General features: G+C 36.2%; 1 protein-coding gene across 1 annotated transcript in view; it reads right to left on the bottom strand.

Moving 5' to 3' along the window:
• LOC138702790 (uncharacterized) overlaps positions 1–19,240 on the bottom strand; it is a 120,051-nt gene that overhangs the window by 21,459 nt on the left and 79,352 nt on the right. The window contains exons 8-12 of the mRNA XM_069830088.1: positions 15,898–16,158; positions 14,386–14,547; positions 10,964–11,006; positions 10,331–10,721; positions 673–875 (exon numbers count right to left, since the gene is read on the bottom strand). Coding sequence (XP_069686189.1) covers positions 673–875; positions 10,331–10,721; positions 10,964–11,006; positions 14,386–14,547; positions 15,898–16,158 — 1,060 coding nt within the window. The remainder of the gene's footprint in view (positions 1–672; positions 876–10,330; positions 10,722–10,963; positions 11,007–14,385; positions 14,548–15,897; positions 16,159–19,240) is intronic.

Genomic DNA, 19,240 nt, shown 5'->3' with positions numbered 1-19,240 from the left:
CTACAACACATTTTTAAAAATGTCGCCGTCCGCTTGAGTACATTTGGTCGCACGCTTGTGAACGGCACTCGTCGCTCTACGTAACTGCATACGGCTATCTTTGATTTCCGTAGCGCTCGCGCTGGCTGCCGACTGCACGCTGACCAAGATCACGCGTTCGCAGCAATGCGTTCCAATAACGAAACGTAACTCTGTAAATATTGAAAATGGACCCATGTTTATATGACAGTTTTGTTCAGAATGTCTTCGGAAATAAGCTCCGTAAGCGACGGTAAATCCTTGCGAATCACATTGTATAATCTAATGGCTTTTACTTTGAAGATTAGAGTAGGTCTAATATCTTGTCATAACACACCTCAACTAAAACTTTAATCCAAAACCAACATTACTTATAATTAAATATACATAAATGTTTAACAAAAATATAATAGAAAGTAAATGAATAATATTTTAACTGAAGAAAAAGGCAAACATATACCAATTAAATCTTCATTAGATTACACACGTTTTATTATTCATATAGCCTATATCTACTTAGAGAACCTCGAAACATTCATTCACATGGAATAAGCATTTTCTTAACATTATATACCTAATGTAATCTTCCTATTACCTCATCGTATCATCAATGCCCAACAGTATATTACGTTGCAGATTGCTGTCACAACTTACCAATAAATTTCTCGGTAGCATTCACCAATGTTCTTTTTGCCCAGGAATGATTCTTTGAGATTTCCAAAAAATAATCCAGGCTTCACATAAGGCACTCGTCTTTTCTTCCAGTAGTCATTATTCCTCGTCAGGTACAGGTACAACAGACATACTGCTACAACTGGTAAGGTCCACAACGAAAAAAGTGGAGAAATTTCCATCTTCTGTAAGAGTAGAAAATAATAATGAGAATTTATAAATGAAGAACTGCTACAAATTGACTTAACACATTTTGTCTAAGCAGATCCAAATCACTATGAAACACGATTTTTAGTACTGGAGAAATACCAGTTGCTTTTAGTCAGTTTTATGCTTGAATATATAACGTGGCTTTTAAAATATAGAGCCTCACTTCATAGCTTATATTCAATTAGCATTTACAACTTACAGTCGTTACACTCCAAAAAGTAAATAACGTGTGTGTAGTCCTCATAGAGTTATTAAATTTGAAATATTTATTTTATGCATTTATGCGGTTGTTTCGTAACAAAAAGTAAATGAATCGGTAGTTGCATAAACAACATCAGTTCAAAAAATTATTTTTTTTTTTCAGGAGAGACATAAAACAATTTCTCTTCTGAACTGTGAATGCATGGGTGTCACCAAATGGTGTTATATTAGTCTACTTTCATTTTGTGGACTCTTGTTATTGTAAGATACTCGTAGGATTTTTAAATCAATAATGTATATAATGCATATTATCAATATGGTGACCAGACGTCCGAATTTAACTCGGATAATAATTATAGGCTACACTTTTTCCTGTGGTTTAGGTTCTGCCTGATATGTACATCTATTATCAGGCAGTACATCTCACTTGGCGGTATGTGATAAAGGAAGAACAGCTGTTTGTATACATCTGAAGTCTGACTAGTGTAATAGGTAGAAGATGATTCAAATGGTGACCATTCACATTAATGCACATTCGAAGGCGTTCCCCGAAAAACCATATGACTGCCCGGCATGTTGCTGGCTGAATGGATAGACAAGCCTGTCGAATACGTTGCTGCATGTCGTCCGGTGTTGTCAGAATGTTCTGGTATACACTGCCCTTTACAGTTCCCCACAGAAAGAAGTCGAATGGTGACAGGTTCGGAGAACGTGCAGGCCACTGTATGTGGCGTCGACAGTTGTTGTGGTTTGTTTACATGTTAAGACAGCAAACGCACAACACACGACTTGTACGGACGTCAATGGTCTTTCGTTTTGTGTAATTTAATGCAAAAGATAAATGGGGCAACACAACAAACGGCACATTCTGATGGCATTCAGTTTGCAATTTGTTGTTGTTATTGATTGGGAAGGTGACATTGTGATACATTTTTGAACTCGTCTTAATGTGTGTAATCTTGTAACATGATTAAAGTATGTAGTGCTATTTGAAAAATTGATGGCGTGACGTGTATCTTGTACCATAATGTAGTAATATGCACCAAATCTCTACACCAGGCTCCGCCAAGTCGAGTCAAGATCGCGAGAGGGCGTACAGGCCTACTTACGGCTTCCACTGCTGGCAGTACACTTGTACACTGCAGTCTATCAGTGGTGGAACCTATCGAGGTCGCTTGGGGGCACCGGTGCACTGCATTTTGCACCAGGAATATTTATGTGCTAAAAACATGAACCTTAGCAATGTAATGGATGTTGTTATGCGAACAATTAATTTCATAAGGTCTAAGGGACTCAATCACAGGGATTTCAGGGCACTGCTTGATGGTATTAACAGTATGGGGAATTACTCTACCATACCGAGGTAAGGTGGTGAAGTCGAAAAATTCTGGAATGTTTTCTCGCACTTAGAAATGAAACTGCCTTATTTATGGATGTACATGGGAAACCTGTTAGAAGCCTTGGACATGAAAGAATACATAAGATTAATGCAACAATTGTGCGAAGTTTCGAACATAGATTTGAGGATATTAGAGATCTTGAACAACAATTTAAGATATTTGCAATATCTTTTTCAGTGAGTGTCCTGGATATTCCTGCTGAACTACAATTAGAAATACTTGATTTACAAAGCGATATTGAGCTAAAGGATAAGTATCAAAACAGAAAAAGTATTAACCATTTCTATACTTATTTTCCACGATTAAGGTTTCCTAAACAGTACAATCTTGCTGCAAGAACGTTGTAAATGTTCGGGACAACCTATGTATGCGAAACACTGTTTTGTTTAATGAAGTTTACAAAGTCACGTCACAGAAACAACTAAGTGATGAACAATTGAAAGCATGTTTGCGATTGGCTGGTACTAAAACAATAGCTCCGAGAATTAAATAGCTGCTTACTAACAGAAAAATGCAAAAATCGCAGCGGATCTCTGATGTTTAAGAAAAAGTACTATTATTAGAGAATTGCATTTGAATAACAACGTTTGTACTGTTGTTTTATTTTGTTAATTGAATTGTATAGCAATGAGAAGAAGAAAAACAGTATATTAATCTGTGTAAAAGTGTATATTTTGTTTTGTTTCATTATTGTGTAAACATGCAAAAATTTGTTTCGTATATAGTTAACTGTACAAAATTGTATAGAGTACTGTTTTTCAGTATAGTGCAATTAACAGTGAAAGCGTGCTTCAATTAAAAGCTGAAATTAATTTACATTCTTATCACAAATTTGGTTCACATACAAGTTCTTAGCTCCGCCACTGTGGAAGCAGCTACCCTTGCCCGCAGCCGTACGTCAGGGTTTGTACGTACGCACGAGAGTGTAGTCACTTGACGGTCCCTGCACTACACCCATGTTAACCCCTCGTTCTAACATAACTCTCAAAAACAAAAATTGCAATACCTATCCAAACAAAAAAGTTATAATTGGTGCACAAAATAAATGGGACACTCTGTATGCGTCGAACCACGGCTGTAGCAAATCACATCTACGGCTCACTTTGACATACCTGACTTAGGGAGACAGATCTTATTTCGTTGGCCTCTTACATCTGTATTACGAGATGAAAGCGTAGTGTGTTAGCGGCGATGTTGCGAGACTGCTGAAACTTCCAACTCAATTTTCTAATTACCCGTGAATTTAATCACAACACGTAACATAGGTTCTCCATTAATTTAAGTGTACTCTATCGTCTCTTTCAATTTCCGGGATTATTTCGCTTTCACTCTGTAGTTGTTTACTTACGAATTTTAGGTTACTACAGTAAACATTACGCGTGAATAATATTAATATGCGTTACAAAAGCGGTATGTTGAAGTTTTCATGTTCGAGGAAAAGTTTGAAAAAGCGAAACGTAGTTGAGCTTTTTTTTAATTTCCGAGAATTGAAAGAAAACATACCGCTCGTGTATCGGAGATTATTTTGTGCGAAGATCGTTTATTACATACCTGAAAGAGGAATTTCTAATTAGTTGCAATGAAATCTCCATCTTGGTTTCTGTTCAATGACGGCAAATTTGTAAAACAAAAATATCTATCTTCAACATTGTTGCTTTAAAATGTTTTCTGTGTTTACTATACTCCAGCAAGCAGTGATATACGTCTTTCTTTTTTCCCCTAGTCCATAAATGCGAACTTAAAACAAACGGTAAGGGTATGTAATGATTTATTTTTCATTTTAATATTTTAACAATATTATTTATATAACATATTGCAGTAATAACATCGGCATCTGGAGTCTTGTTGATTTTTTCACGGCTTCCTTAATGTTACTTGCATCACGAATCCAGTAACTTTAGTGGAGTTGTAGAGTTTACTTAATTTTTGCAAATATTTAAAAACAATAATTAACAGTGCAATTTAGGTGAAATTGCAGTGGTAAGTTTCCAATTTATAATTATTACTATATTGAACGTCTCTAAAAATAGTATGTTAGAAGCCTAAAGCTGTAAAATCAATATGTCACTTAAGCGGTAAGAAGAGGGAAATCGTTATGTGTGTTAGGTTGGGAATACTGAATGTGGAATTTTAGACTTACCGCGGATTGGTTTTGTGCGGAAACCAAGCAAATACGCACAATCTCGCACAAAAACATTTTCATCAGTGTAATTAACCAAACAACAGAAACAATTTTTCTGAAGCATTTAAGTTTTGAATGGTTGTTTCTACTCTCTGGGCGTCTCTGAACACATAAAATTTCTATGTAGCCCTTGAAGAAAAGTAATTGGGAATCGTTGTACTGTATCTTAGATCAAAAGCATACATCCTGATAATCTTAAATGGTTGTTAAATAAAATCTATTTTCGTACCTCTTTGCCTTGTAGTTAGTCTAGATCTCTCTGTTTCCCAATACTTCCAGTCGTTTCATAGCACACAAAATGTGTTCCTGTTCGGAAGGCAAGAGTTCTCCTGACTGAGATAAGCCTTATTTTGTTATTAAGTGGCCGCTACAATAAGACTTTTAGGTCAATTGGGCTGACCTTCGATAATTTTCTTGTCCTTGAGGACGTGAACTACTCTGCACTGCAGTAATCAGTGTTGACAACTCTCGGGGAATTTCCCCAGATTTAGGGAAAACATTCGCAGTCTACTAAATAGGAAAACTGGGCTTGGTTCTAGGATTTTTTTTATAGTGTTTTGAGATTTTCTCGCTCGTAACACTCGTTTACTTATTGAAAGTATACACCAAATGTTCTAAAAATTTCCATTTTAATGAATTGATTTGACAAACTTGGCGTACAATAAAAGCTGAATTTATTTCTTGTATAGCCTAAAACAAAGGCAGATAAATGATATTGATAGGAAATGGCGATTATTACACAATACTATTATTCGTAATACAGATGTATATATATATATATATATATATATATTGTTTACAGATGAGAACACCCTCTTCACAGAAGCAGTAGCTTGTGGTAATATTAAAATATGCTGAACGAGATTGACAAGGAGTGGAAATGCCAGTGTAATGTCATTTTCTTTACCTAAGCAATTTTACCCCAAAAAGCTTCCGCAAATAAATAAATAAATAAATATATATATATATATATATTTATTTATTTATTTATTTATTTATTTATTTATTTATTTATTTATTTGCGGAAGCTTTTTGGATATATATATATATATATTTATTTATTTATTTATTTATTTGCGGAAGCTTTTTGGGGTAAAATTGCTTAGGTAAAGAAAATGACATTACACTGGCATTTCCACTCCTTGTCAATCTCGTTCAGCATATTTTAATATTACCACAAGCTACTGCTTCTGTGAAGAGGGTGTTCTCATCTGTAAACAATATGAAAACAAAGACAAGAAATAAACTTCCCATCTCAACAATAATTTGAGGCCTATTGCAAAGTAGGGAATTAATAAAGTGGATTTTTGTTACGGGTTACGTGTAAAAAATTATATGAAATAAAAATCTGATACCAAATGTATTGTTTCTTGCAATATTTTCTGAGTTTTCTTTGTACAAAACATTAATCTAGTGTTGAATAAACACTGTAATTAGCTCGTAGAATTGTAATAATTGATTTTTTCGTTAATACTTAATATATTTTGCAGTTTTAGAGAAATTTAGTTCCTTCTAGGGAGAAAACAAGCAATGACTAGGAAAATTTCAGCTCTTGGGGTTGAAAACGCTGGCAGTAACGGTCAAATCTTGAGTCGCAAGCTAACGGTTTGAGTCCTCCTGCCGAAGTCAACTGAACATTAATTTACTTCTATGCAGTAAAACACATAAAAGTAATAATTATTGGCTTTGTAGTAGAGTATTATATGATGTAGAAAACACTCGTCGAAGCCATTGCCAGACTTTAAATTCGGGTGTATGCAGCATTCGAGATGAAAACATCTTAATCAAGATGGACAGTCTTCCTTCCTTTCACTCCACTGCAATGAATTAGTTATAAAGATGCATTATTGCTGGTCAAGATATACGTATTTCAAGTACTACAAGAGTGTAAATGTAAACATACTTTTGAGGGAAGTAAAGGTGGTCAATATGAACAATTTTCATATAGGAAGCAATGTCCGGAAACGTTCTGTTAGGTAATTACAATCTTTAAACCAAGCGAAGGGCTCATGGTTCCGCACGGGACTCGTATTCTGGAGGCCCGCGGTTCAAATCCCCGGACGACCAACCTAACTGTTGTTTTCCACAGTTACTTAGGCAAATACCGGGTTGGAATTTTCTATGCCTGTCTGTTTCCCTTTCTCTTCAAAGTAACAAAAGAATTTAGATTTCATATCATATCATTCATCTTCATCATCTCATTCCATAGGCATATTCAGGTCAGGTCTTCGTCCGCTTGCAGGAGGGGTGTTCTCTCAGAAACCGTCTCCGGGTTCCAAGTCTTTCGCAATATCTCTGTCAGGATTAATTCCATAAAAACACTTTCGAGGGCGCTTCAACACCTTAGAAGGGTTATTGGAATGTATCCTGTGCTGCTTGGTCACCTTGGCTGTATGAACGTAAGGCGAAGGAGGTGTAGGGGTCCTATGGGATGGGCGCGAGGGATCTCATGCGACCGGTGGGCTGGTACACCTCATTCTTATTCATCTCATAATTCAGGGTGCACAATAGGTCACTATCACGCCGACGTGCAGAAGGATCGTCCCTAACCCGCTCCTAGCCACTCAATTCTACTACTGTACTTCAACCAGGAGAAAGTCTCAGGGGAATAAGACGCAGCGGGATGATGCTGTGAATTAATGTCGATGTCATAAGATATCATAAGGTCACACGTGGGCACACGCATCTCCACTGGCTAACTCTCAAAGCACAAACGATAACACTGATATACACATACTTATACTACCCTAGTTACAAAATTAGATCACTGTTAATTTCCTTGTCTTTTAATCTCTTCATACAGGAAATAACATATGCAGGAGAGCGCATGTTTTTTAAACTGATGTTATAACGTAATATTATCTATCTACTTCACTCCAATAGATGACGCAATAGTAAGCACATTCCTTTCACGGTTAATCTCCTGGTTGGAGAACAGTACTACTACTGCTGCTAATGCTACTGCTACAATTCTTAAGTTCTATTGCCAGGTTGCTTCCTGTATCATATTGGCAATCCATTGCTTTTCGTTCTATGAGATTAAGGTAAACATTTTGTTCTCTAAAGAGTCCCATATACACGCAAAGAATAATCTGTAGAGACTTAGCTCCGGTAAGTATATCTGAATTGGATTATTGTCCATACACCTTACCTCCTAGACTAATAGTTCACCAAGAAATTGTAAGATGTACTTGAAATCAATTATGTGGATAAATGTGAACATTGGAGAAATAATATTTCTTCGTGGTTCTGCGTTCATTTGTTCTGCATTCCTTAGCGCCATTCTTAAACAGTATGTTTTGCTGTTATAACTTATAAACATTATAGAGAACTGGGTAAAATGGAACATGGACGAAATCTAGACACGTGCTCGCTGTATTCGTTGTTTTTATGTTTACTTCTCCTTCCACTTAATTTGAAGCGCGTTACAGTCGGAAAAAATCAAGCAGCCCCTGAATTCCGGAGACTTACCTCCAGGCCAAAATTCTTAATACTTTTCGCCCATACACGAGAGAATTTTCCGCTGGTTTTAGATTTGTACACATTTAACCTGGAGTTAAGTCTTGTTTGTATGGGGGCATTAAAATGTCAGCCTTTGTATCACGATGGTGTTGTTTGTAAATATTACAAGTTCGTGCGAATATTGTACTATGATCAATCGGTAAGCTGCGTGCTCTATAATAGTCTTCGTTGACAAGGAGTGGCAATTACTAAACACCAAAATTTCTACCTCTACTTAAAAGGCTTTAGTTTTAAGCTTCGTCACTTTCCGAGTTGACGTCTTGGATTCACCTGCCTGATGAGCTAACTTTCTTAACATTTTCATAGAAGACTTCTAGGCTATATCCGATGTCATCACGGGTTTCTTCAGTTAGAACGCGATTTGTACATCTTCCTTTTTATTTAAATATGAGTAGGTTTCCCTTACATTTTTTCACTAAATTCTGGACTCTACATACGATTATTTTTAGTATAAAAATATTTCCTTAGAAATATTGTTATTGCGACGTATCTTGTGTTTTTTTTTTTTTCGTAATATAGTCTAGGCCTACATATGGTAAATAAACATTCTCTGTCCTAATGTGTACTGCTTTACCACGAACTAAACTGAACTGCTCTGGAAGAAAGTTATCTGTAGACTAATGACCCACCCTTGATGCCCCTTCAACCTGTGTTATGTTAAATACTACGCAATACAAAACATTCCCACTGTCGATCTAGGGGAAATGTACACACTATTTCCTCGCAATCGCATTCGATATATAGGCCTAAGAGTAAAAGACGGCACTTACCTGAACTAAACCTGTTTCCTGGCGAACGCTCTGTAGTAGGCCTATACATTCACATGAAGAAGTGTTGGTACAAAAGTAAGAAGAAATGTCGATATGGTGTGCAGTGCTATTTCGAACACTGTTATTGTAGTTTCATCTTGTATTGATTGTTCCGATAAGCTGACTAATAAGTAATGAAAATTCAATTAGACCGTCTCTGCTTATCTCTATTACAATTATAATTTATTGATGTCTTACATTAACGTTTTCGGTACCTCAGTGTACTATCTTCAGATGTATTTATGATACTAAATTTAAATTTAAACCTGGTCTTGGATTTTTGTGTGTGTGTGTGTGTGCGTGCGTGCGTGCGTGCGTGCGATACATAGCCTACTATACCCATATATGTTTACAGTGGTTATATGGACCATAAAACACTTATATACTATCGATTGTTAAAACAAGCCAATTAAGATCAATTAAAAACATATGGTCATTGTTCTATGACGTTACTTAAATACTTAACACTGTGAATTTTATGAATGTTTATCGTGAGACATCAATAAATTATAATTGTAATACAGATAAGCAGAGACGGTCTAATTGAATTTTCATTACTTACTGTTATTGTAGGCTTACGAAGGTTGGCACATAAGTCATGGCAATCAGTTTTTTTTTTAATTAAGCGATGTTATCACGAGATGTCGAATGTTTTATGTCGTATGGCTCCATAGTATATGGTCACATACATTCAGTAAAAAATTTCTCCGTACAACCCACCAATTTACCCTCTTTTACATAATAACATATACATAAGTAAAACATAAACATGCTGTTCCGTTTGTATAGATTATCCTGATGTATATTAACGGAATTATATACAATAGTTTGAAAAATAAACAAACAAACTTTTAAATTACATTAAATGAAACTGAAAACCAAAAAGATAATAAAAAAAGTCTCCGTACACTACAGTTTATATGCATTCAAATCACCAACCATTCTTCATTCAGTGATCAGTTGGACCTCCTTTTGTTTTTATTGCATCCCTCTTGCTTATAGGCATTGTTTGTACTAGTTTTCATGTTTCCTCTGGCTCAATGTCGCCCCATTCTTCTAGAATTTTTCCCTGAATTGTTGCTTGCTTCTTATCTTATGTTTTTTCAGCCTTCGTTTTATTTCATCTCATGAATGTTCTATGGCGTTCTTGTTGGGGGATGGTGGAGGAGTATGGAGCTGTTTTTTGTGCTGTACAACAACCAGAGCTTCACATTTGAGGCAGTGTGTTTAGGGTCATTGTCTTGAAAGATAAATGTCTCACTGATGTTGAGTTTTTCAGCATTGTTGTGTAGGATATTCAAATATTGCATCCAGACCATAGTCTCGTCCACAAAAACCAAATTTCCCACATCTGCAGCACTCTTGCTGCCCCAAACAAAACGCCTACCTCCTCCATGTTTTACAGTAGGGCACAAATTCTTGCTCTGTAATTGTTCACGTGGCTTTCTCCATGCCATTATACTACCATCTGAATCACTGAAGATGATGACTGAATTCCAGAAGTCCTGCGGTCTGTTAACATGCTCCTTGGCGAATGCCAATCTCTTCTGCTTGTTGACGTTGCTCACATAGGTCTTCTTTTGGGCAACTCGGCCATGGTAAACTTCGTCTTTTATGACATTTCGTATAGTCTTAGATACTACCTCTACCCCATAATCTTTTTTAACCATGGCCGCTAGTCTCTGCGCAATTATCTTCGGATTTTCTCTGACGGATCACAATACTGCCCGTCTATGGTTGGATTCCAGTTTCTTGGATCGTCCTGATCGACTTCTACTAACCAGTTGTTTTGTGTCATTGTACCTTTCAAACACATTATTGTACAGAAGAGGGTTTTTTTACATTTTCTGCTATTTTTTATCGACTGTCCCTCCTTTCTTAACTTGACAATTAACTCTCTAATTGATATTGGTATTTCCATTGTAGTCATAAGTTTTGCTGCGTCTTACCTTACTACAGTCACCGTCAACTCTATACTGAATCTGTAGTTTTCTGAACAACAACAAACACAGGTTCTCTTACACCAGTGCTGTCCGTACGGAGATTTTATGTACTCTCCTTTAGTTCTGAGTTGTGTTGTGTCGTGTTTACAAGAAAATGTACAGAAGTAACTGCGCTGTTTCCTGTAGGTATTAACCGTAAACAGAGTATATTTTACGTAATAATAAAATTTATTTTTTTACTATATATTTAATCAGATTTTTTCACAAATGTTAATATGTGAGCCTGGTTTACGGAGACATTTTTTACTGACTGTAAGTATATGTGAGTGTGATTTATGGTTATCGCACTGACAGCAATGCGAATTCAGTCGTGAGTCGACTGTCATACCCTGCACCCATAGTATACAAGCATGTGGTCGCATCGTTACGGATATGGCAGTGTGGTATGATTATCGAGTAATACGTAATGAAGTTGTGAGTCGACACCGTGCAAAATGAAAGTGACCCGATGTATTTTTAGATTGGGTATGTGTGTTGTAATGCCATTCCAGCTACCGAAATAAACACGAGTAGCATGATGCTGTGTCGTTCATGTATGTTTGATCGCTATTTTACTCTATCCTACCCCACTAGTACACATATTGTCCTTTCAAGTACAGTAGAGCGTCTCGTTTAGGCACAGTTAAAACGTAAACAAAGTGCAGGTAACGTGTGGGGAGGACGAACCGTACGATAAACACGAGGGATGCACAAGGTTTTAGTTACAACATTTATGACGGAGCATAAATTGAAATTGTATTTTCCAAAAACACACAAAACAAAAGAACGCAAATTGCATAACGTTATCATATCACATTTTAACAAACAAGCAATTGTAACGTTGAAATAATTCAATATAACAAATTAAAAATGTTGCTACTTATATGCAGCATTTTTTACTGTGATTAATTTCGTTTTCTCTATGGCTAACATAATATCACCGATTTCTCTGGCCGAAGTAACAAAACTACAGTATATTGGTCTGAAGTGACAACACTATTTCCTAAACATAATTACACCGTACCTACTGTAGTTCTGTTAATTCGGCCACAGAAGTCGGTGATATTATGTTAGTCATACAGAGAATGAAATTCATGACCGTAAAAAATGCTGCGCTTGAAAGCAACATCATATAAGTACCAAAATTTGATTTGTTATATTGAATTATTTAAACGTTACAATTGCTTGTTTGTTAAAATGTGTATGTGATAAAGTTATGCAATTTATGTTCTTTTGTTTCGTGTGTTTTCGGAAAATATAATTTCAATTAATACTCCGCCATAGATGTTATTATAACTAAAACTTGTGCATCCCTCGTGTTTACCGTACGGCTCGTCCTCCCCCCACACGTTACCTGCCCTTTATTTACGTTTTCACTGTGCCTAAAAGAGACGGTCTACTGTAGCACATACACATACCATACCCTTTCAAATAAAATGATATGTCGTTTGTAAATGTTTATCCCTATCCTCATCGCATTTCGAACTGGCGGATCAAGGTCACGTACGACTCGGTGAAACCCGGCTGTCCCAGCTGACTTTAGTTTAGAATTGTCCAGAAATGGAGTAAGAACGCGTGGTAAATATAGTCCATTGCGTGACCTTCGAAGTACGTTGACAATAATATACATGCCCTACTCTTTCATTTGCGTATTTCAAAATGTCGAACTATACGTGTGCATTATAACAAAAAAAAAAAGTCACCTTGACTTAAGGCTGGTTCACAATAAACCGGGAACGAGAACCAGAGTGAAAACGAGAAGCAGAGAACGTAAATATGAAAATTTTTGATTCACAATAAACCGAGAACATAGACGACTATACATATCGATATGCATGACAATAACGATATGTAAAGTCGATATTACGCATTCTGATGTTATTTGTGTATAATTGACCAATGGCGTTCTCTCATGAGTACAAGGCAGGCAACATAAACACAGGTTAACCAACTTCAAAATTTCAACGGTACTATAAATATGCCCACGCATCTTTATTATCACAACCTATTTTAAGTCTACCATAACGTAAAATAATTAGAGAAGAAACATTTGTAATAGAACAAAAATGAACATAACAGTAGTTATTGAATTGAAGCATGAATATGTAGTGTGTAATACAACCAATGCAGTAATAAAATATGATTCACTTACGATCGGTGTTCAAAGATGCAGCTATTGAAGACCACGTATTCTCCTTCATTTTCTCATCTTTATACGAGGCGCGCCGCTTATCGTAAACTTGAGGATTTTCCTCAACATTCAATATTAGAATCTCATCAAATAAAACTTTCTCCACGAAGCACAGCACAGAACAAAATAATGCATAGGTTATGTCACGGTCTTCTTGCTACAAAATATACGACAAAATAGCTTTTAGATGGCAATAGAATGAATCTAGTGGGCTGTGATCGGAAACGTGAACGCCAAAGTTGAAACTTGGCCAACTCTCCGTTCCCGATCCCGGGCTCCGGCAAGCTTTTCGTTAATTGCGAATGCTTACATTTAAATGTCCACATTTTAACAATTTTACCGTTTTCGTTTTCGTTCCGATTCTCGTTTCCGGTTTACTGTGAACCAGCCTTTAGGCATATGCCTCCGCCCTTGTAGAGAATACATAGAAATGAGTATAGCATTAATTATTAAAATGGATAATTACACTTTATTCTTCATTCCCTGTTTATAGTATAATATCTGTAATATTATGAAGCTTGTTACATTATAATGATTAATTAACACATTTGGGAGCTGAATTCTATATACTAGAAGTTCAGAATAACACAGAGTTTACCCGAAAAAAAGTGATGTCCACCAGGAGAATTTTTAGGCCTGACTCACATCCGACGAGAAAACAGCAGTCTCATCATTACGAAGTTCCCAACAATCTTCCTCCAGTGAAATAGCTAAGAACTGTCTGCTGCTGTAGCGTCATCAGTTGCATATCTTGGCTGGTGATCTTGATTATTCACGTGTAGAAAAACGTCCAATTATTACAATTACAAGGTCAACAGAGGAGTGAGGCTGCGTGGTCAGTAATAGTCTTTGAGGAATTACGCTCGTCCACTCCTTTTTTTTTTTTTCTTTTTTTGTTTGCTTGTTTTTTAATAAATTGCAGGCGCCAGTACACATAGACAGACAACTGCCACACGGAAATAAAAATTACGTGTTCTCTTCAAGCATCTGTTAATACGTAACGTTCTCTACTGGCCCAAAACATTCATTATCACTGTAAACACAGCTCCCATGTTTATTTTGTTAGAGACGTTTAAAATTATCTCAACGAGTCACTGATTTCATTAAAATAACAAAAAGGATAAACATACGATTACATTATGTATTATAACTCCTTTACAGTAACTTCATTGGTGAAGCAAAAATGCGAAGATTCATTTTAGTTTCGTAAATTGCAGCCAGAGTCCACCCTTAGCAGCTAACATAAAATAATTAGGATCTGGATTCACGCGAGATGGAGTTCGCTTAGTGGCACGAATCTCAAAATTCGTTATGAGTGACGCAATTCCAGTCTTCACTTGCATATTTGCAAACTTGTTTCCTGTAAAGGAAATAAACAAAAATTTAAGATTAACAACAACATAGGCTAATATAATTTAATTCAACAAACACTACTGGCATAGGATGCAGGTCGGCTTAAAGTGCCACAACCAGATTCCTGTACGAAAAACAAATTAGATTGCAGAAATATGGACTTAATTATCGCATAATATACAGAGTGCCCATGAATAAGATCGATATATTTTCACATAATATAGAGGAGTCCTAGACAAGCAACTTGAGATAGGGAACCCATGGTCACCGACATAAAATATCTATGGTACAATGCATTAAACTAATAACAGTTTTGTGCTCATAAATCACCTGTAGTCCCTAAAGCGAAACAGGGTTGCGATTTGTATTAGAATGACTTCACGCCATTTTAGTAATCGAGAGAAGCGGGGTTACTCATAAGCATTTTTATAATTTATCTTCATCAAAATTTGCAATATTTACAGAATAATCACAGATTGCATGCCACTATATAATATTCATTGTTAACAATTGTTTCAGTTCTTTTTCCTTAGTGTTGGGAGATATACAGAGTGTTTATGATGTCCGTGAAACATTTTATTCAGCTATATTTTCGCAACAAAAGAAAGAAACATGCTCAAATTTCACAGAATGAAAGATATACTCGCCAGATTTTGATAACTAAAGCCATCTGCTGTTTAGTTCCGCTGACAGCCACCGGAAGCGCCATAACCTTCAAAAGGCGCTGACGATACCTGAGAAGGCTTTCTATGTTCTTGAATTTGCTCATTCTTAGTCTGTTGTGAGTGTGCAAAGAACATTTCGCGCCATTTCCAAAAATTTTACTGCTGTAATCTGTACCTAACCCCTTAAGAAGCATTTACACACGGCCTATAAATGCAGCTTCAAACTTTCTAGACCTTATCATGCATATTCTTGTATTATATCAAAATATTATATTAGTTTTCTTTCTTTGTGCTTTATATGCATATTGAATTTATGTCGACAATTGGACCGTTGGCGCTCAGTTAAAAATACTGCCGGTCACTTAATGTTTCCGTGGCTGTACCATCCCTGTTTAATATGCTTAGTAGGCTACGCGTATTTTTTCTTACAAAAGAAACTGTGAATTTGGCAATGTAGAGTCCTATACCAACCCAACTCAAGGATGTCTTCGATAATATAGCGTCGGCTTTCCATGCTTCACACTCAAATTCAAATTTCAGTTAACTTGAAATGGAATTATTAGTTGATAACATCTTTCCAGAAAACCAGTTATTTAGAATCCCTATAGTAAAAACAACAAATAATCACTTTGTTATTGTGATACTCCACAAGAAAATTAAATTATACTTGTTATGTGTAGACAATTACTTACCCAAACAAATTCTAGGTCCTTCTCCAAATGGAAGATAGGCATACTTGTTTATGTTCTTCTTGTTCTCCTCACTGAAGCGATCCGGGTCGAATGTATCGGGATTTGGATGATACTGAGGATCGTAGTGAAGTGCATACAGCGGTATGACAACCGGAGTCCCTGCTTCGACTTTGTACATTCCTCCAGAGGGCGTCTCCAAATTGAAAGGCCTAGTGCATTCCCTTGTTATGAACATACCAGGAGGATACATTCGCAGTGTCTCTGTTATTTAAAAAAACATTAATATAATATTAGATAAGAATTAATTTATACATTACTATGCATATAAATAATTAAACGTACCAGATGTAGCCTTATATCCAAAAAAAGCTGCATTTTGAAATTACCATAACTGTTTTTCAATCCACTCAAAACTTTAAAAATGGCATACGTGAAATTTCTTAAGGAAACAAACACTCCACTAAGAATGATAACTTTTCTTCCTAATCATTTTTCAACCAAATTTTGAGAGCATGTTTACTATGTAAAGAACTAGCAAAATCTAAATTTTGAACTCCCAAATGTTTTTGGTTTTCTATTTTTTTTTCTGTTCTTTTTAGAAATATTTTCAAACTCAAGAATTTAGTACAAGATCTCAATTTTTAAGTTTGATTTTTGCTTGGTTACATTCACAAGACATGGAGAAACATTTCTATGTATTCATTTTATGAAATATCTCATTTATTCACTTTCAATTTTTTTTATTTTGAAAATGTTTTTTATTATAATTCATAAAAATATTAATAAAATAAATTAGCAGCGTTTCTTACAAAATAAATTTATAGAAACATGCAGCTACCTCATAAATACTTGCAGTAACAATTTCATTCAGATTGGTGAATATTTATCGTAAAAAAGTTGGTGTTGAATCAAGAAACATAAACTTACGAACAAATGAATTTGGAAATAAAGTTAATATTTATATTACATACATTCCTACAATAATTCTCCTGTCCTACATTCACTACTAACTTTAGGGAGCCAACTTTGGAACAAAAAGTTATTGGATTTGTAACCAGAAATTTGTGAAAAAAAATTTCTTTGAAGAAAAATTAATTTTGACATCTCTTTAAATGCCACGCCCTCTTACAGCCTTAGTTTAAAAAAATAAACATATTTGTAATCAGAATTGAACTAAATCCATTTGAGGTGTGAAAATGTAGTACATTCTAAAGAAATGAAATAGCCAATAAATTTTTATTGGAAAATTTTCATGATTTTCAGTGGAGTCTACCCTTACGTTGTGAATCTGTAGTAGGTTTCCTAATATGTTCGTGCAATGAAAGAAGATATATTGACTTAAAATTTAACACTTCCTTATTCTTTATACTCTTCATAATTTGTAACTGAAACACTTCCTTCATGGTAGCCCTGACCAGATTGGCCAAACATAAAAAGAGAACAACTACCAGAAGCTCCACTATCGAAAAGACATTTTTGGTAACGACCGCTAGATGGAAGTACAGTTGCAGGCTATTACTTCATGCAATTCCATAAGGATTATAGCGTCACTACTCTTGCGTTCACTAGATGGCAGCATAATAATATAGATTAAAGTTGTCTTTAACGTCCATTAGGCTGATCAATCTGTTACATGTGATCAGGGATGGTAGCTAAACTAGGATATGAAAAATGAAGCATACTAGTAGAAAATAAAGTATAAAGGCTAGTTTATATGAAGGGGATTCAAATAAAGTTCTCATTATCAGCGAAAAAAATGTACTACCAAATAACTTTTGTTACAAGCAAGAGCACTTCTTCTTACTACATATTAGCAGATTTAAAAATTCCCGCGTTGTAGTACTTTAGAATGCCGACAGAACGTTTAAAGCAATATGGCACAACCTGTAGAGAAAGTGGATTCTGCAGCGGAAATGTTGCAGCTGTACCAGGCAGACCCTGGTGATTATTATTTTTTCAACGTCTGATAACCATGGATGAGTGCTGGGTTTAACCACTACGACTCAGAGACGAAGGAACAGAGCAAACAGTGGAAGCACTTGGAATCACAACCACCGAAAAAGGCGAAGACGCAGCCGTCGTCAGGAAAGGTGATGCTGGGCATTTTTTGAGATTCCCATGAGAGAAACCCTAACTTTCTCTGGTATCGCTAAGTTGCAAGCTGGGCTACGCTGATTCTCCGACAATAGAGTCTACCGCTTCCCCGCTCCTGGCGTCGGAAAGTCGCACGCTACGGTGTGTTGATCTGTCGACTCCGACCGAGGAGGTTGTTCTCCCCGTCAGAAAGTTGCGAGCTACGGATTGTTAGATCCTTCGATTGCGACCTACCTGATTCCATCTCTCTCTATCTCTCTCTTTCTCCTGCCTACGCCCACATCGTACTACATCAGTGCAAGCAGGCTTTTTCTTCACCCTAGGCACTTCCGTTACCCCTGCCTACCTTTCACCGCAATCTTATTTTACTACCATACTATCATACATCGTACATTGTAACTCTCCACACATCGAGATCTAAGGACGAATTCATAAAATACCAATTTCTACAGAAACACTCTTTCCCCTATCTTTTGAACCAAGGGAAAATATCTAACCTTTTTCTTGTTTTTAATAACAAAAATATTATTTAAAACAGTCTTTCCTTATCTACATCACAATCTCACATAACCACCCTCCCAAAAAGCTTCGACCCTCTTGTCCCCTCACTTCAGTTTTTCTTCTCTACACCTCAGTGACATTCCAGTGGGACGTCAACTGAGACCGGCGCATGGCAATTGGCGTCCAACGTGAGGCCAAACATCGTTGCATCATCACCCCACCCACCCACAAGCTTAGGCCTTCTTGCCCGTCACTCCCTTTTCCCCTCTGTACACCTCGTCGACTCGCCAGAGGGACGTGAACGGAGACCGACGCACGACACATTCATTTCACATCTCAAATTTTACACTTTAATAGCTCTTATAATATCACGTTATTTGTAAAGTTCGTATACTGGTTCGTATTTTCCTCAAGTTGTGAGCAGTAAAGAATGAAGATAAATGCAAACAAGGCGAAGACTTTGGTTATCAGAATAAAAATGAAGAACTTATAAGTACGAATTCGAAGTAAGCCAGTAAAACAAGTGACAGCTTCAAATACTTAGGGTATGCTATAAGCAGTAACATGAGTTGCTGTGAGGGAATCAAAACGAGGATAGCAATGGCGAATTAAGTTCTTAATAGGAAAAAGAGAACCTTCTGGTAACCTCTGAAGACAGAACTAACGAAGAGACTAGTGAAATGCTATGTCTAAAGTGTGGCATTGTATGGGGCAATAACCTGGATATTATGAATAATTGAAGAGAAAC

Source organism: Periplaneta americana, chromosome 7 (genome assembly GCF_040183065.1).
Source record: "Periplaneta americana isolate PAMFEO1 chromosome 7, P.americana_PAMFEO1_priV1, whole genome shotgun sequence".
Classification (NCBI taxonomy): domain Eukaryota; kingdom Metazoa; phylum Arthropoda; class Insecta; order Blattodea; family Blattidae; genus Periplaneta; species Periplaneta americana.
The sequence above is the reverse complement of the archived record's forward strand: the minus strand, read 5'-3'. Positions and strand labels throughout refer to the sequence as shown.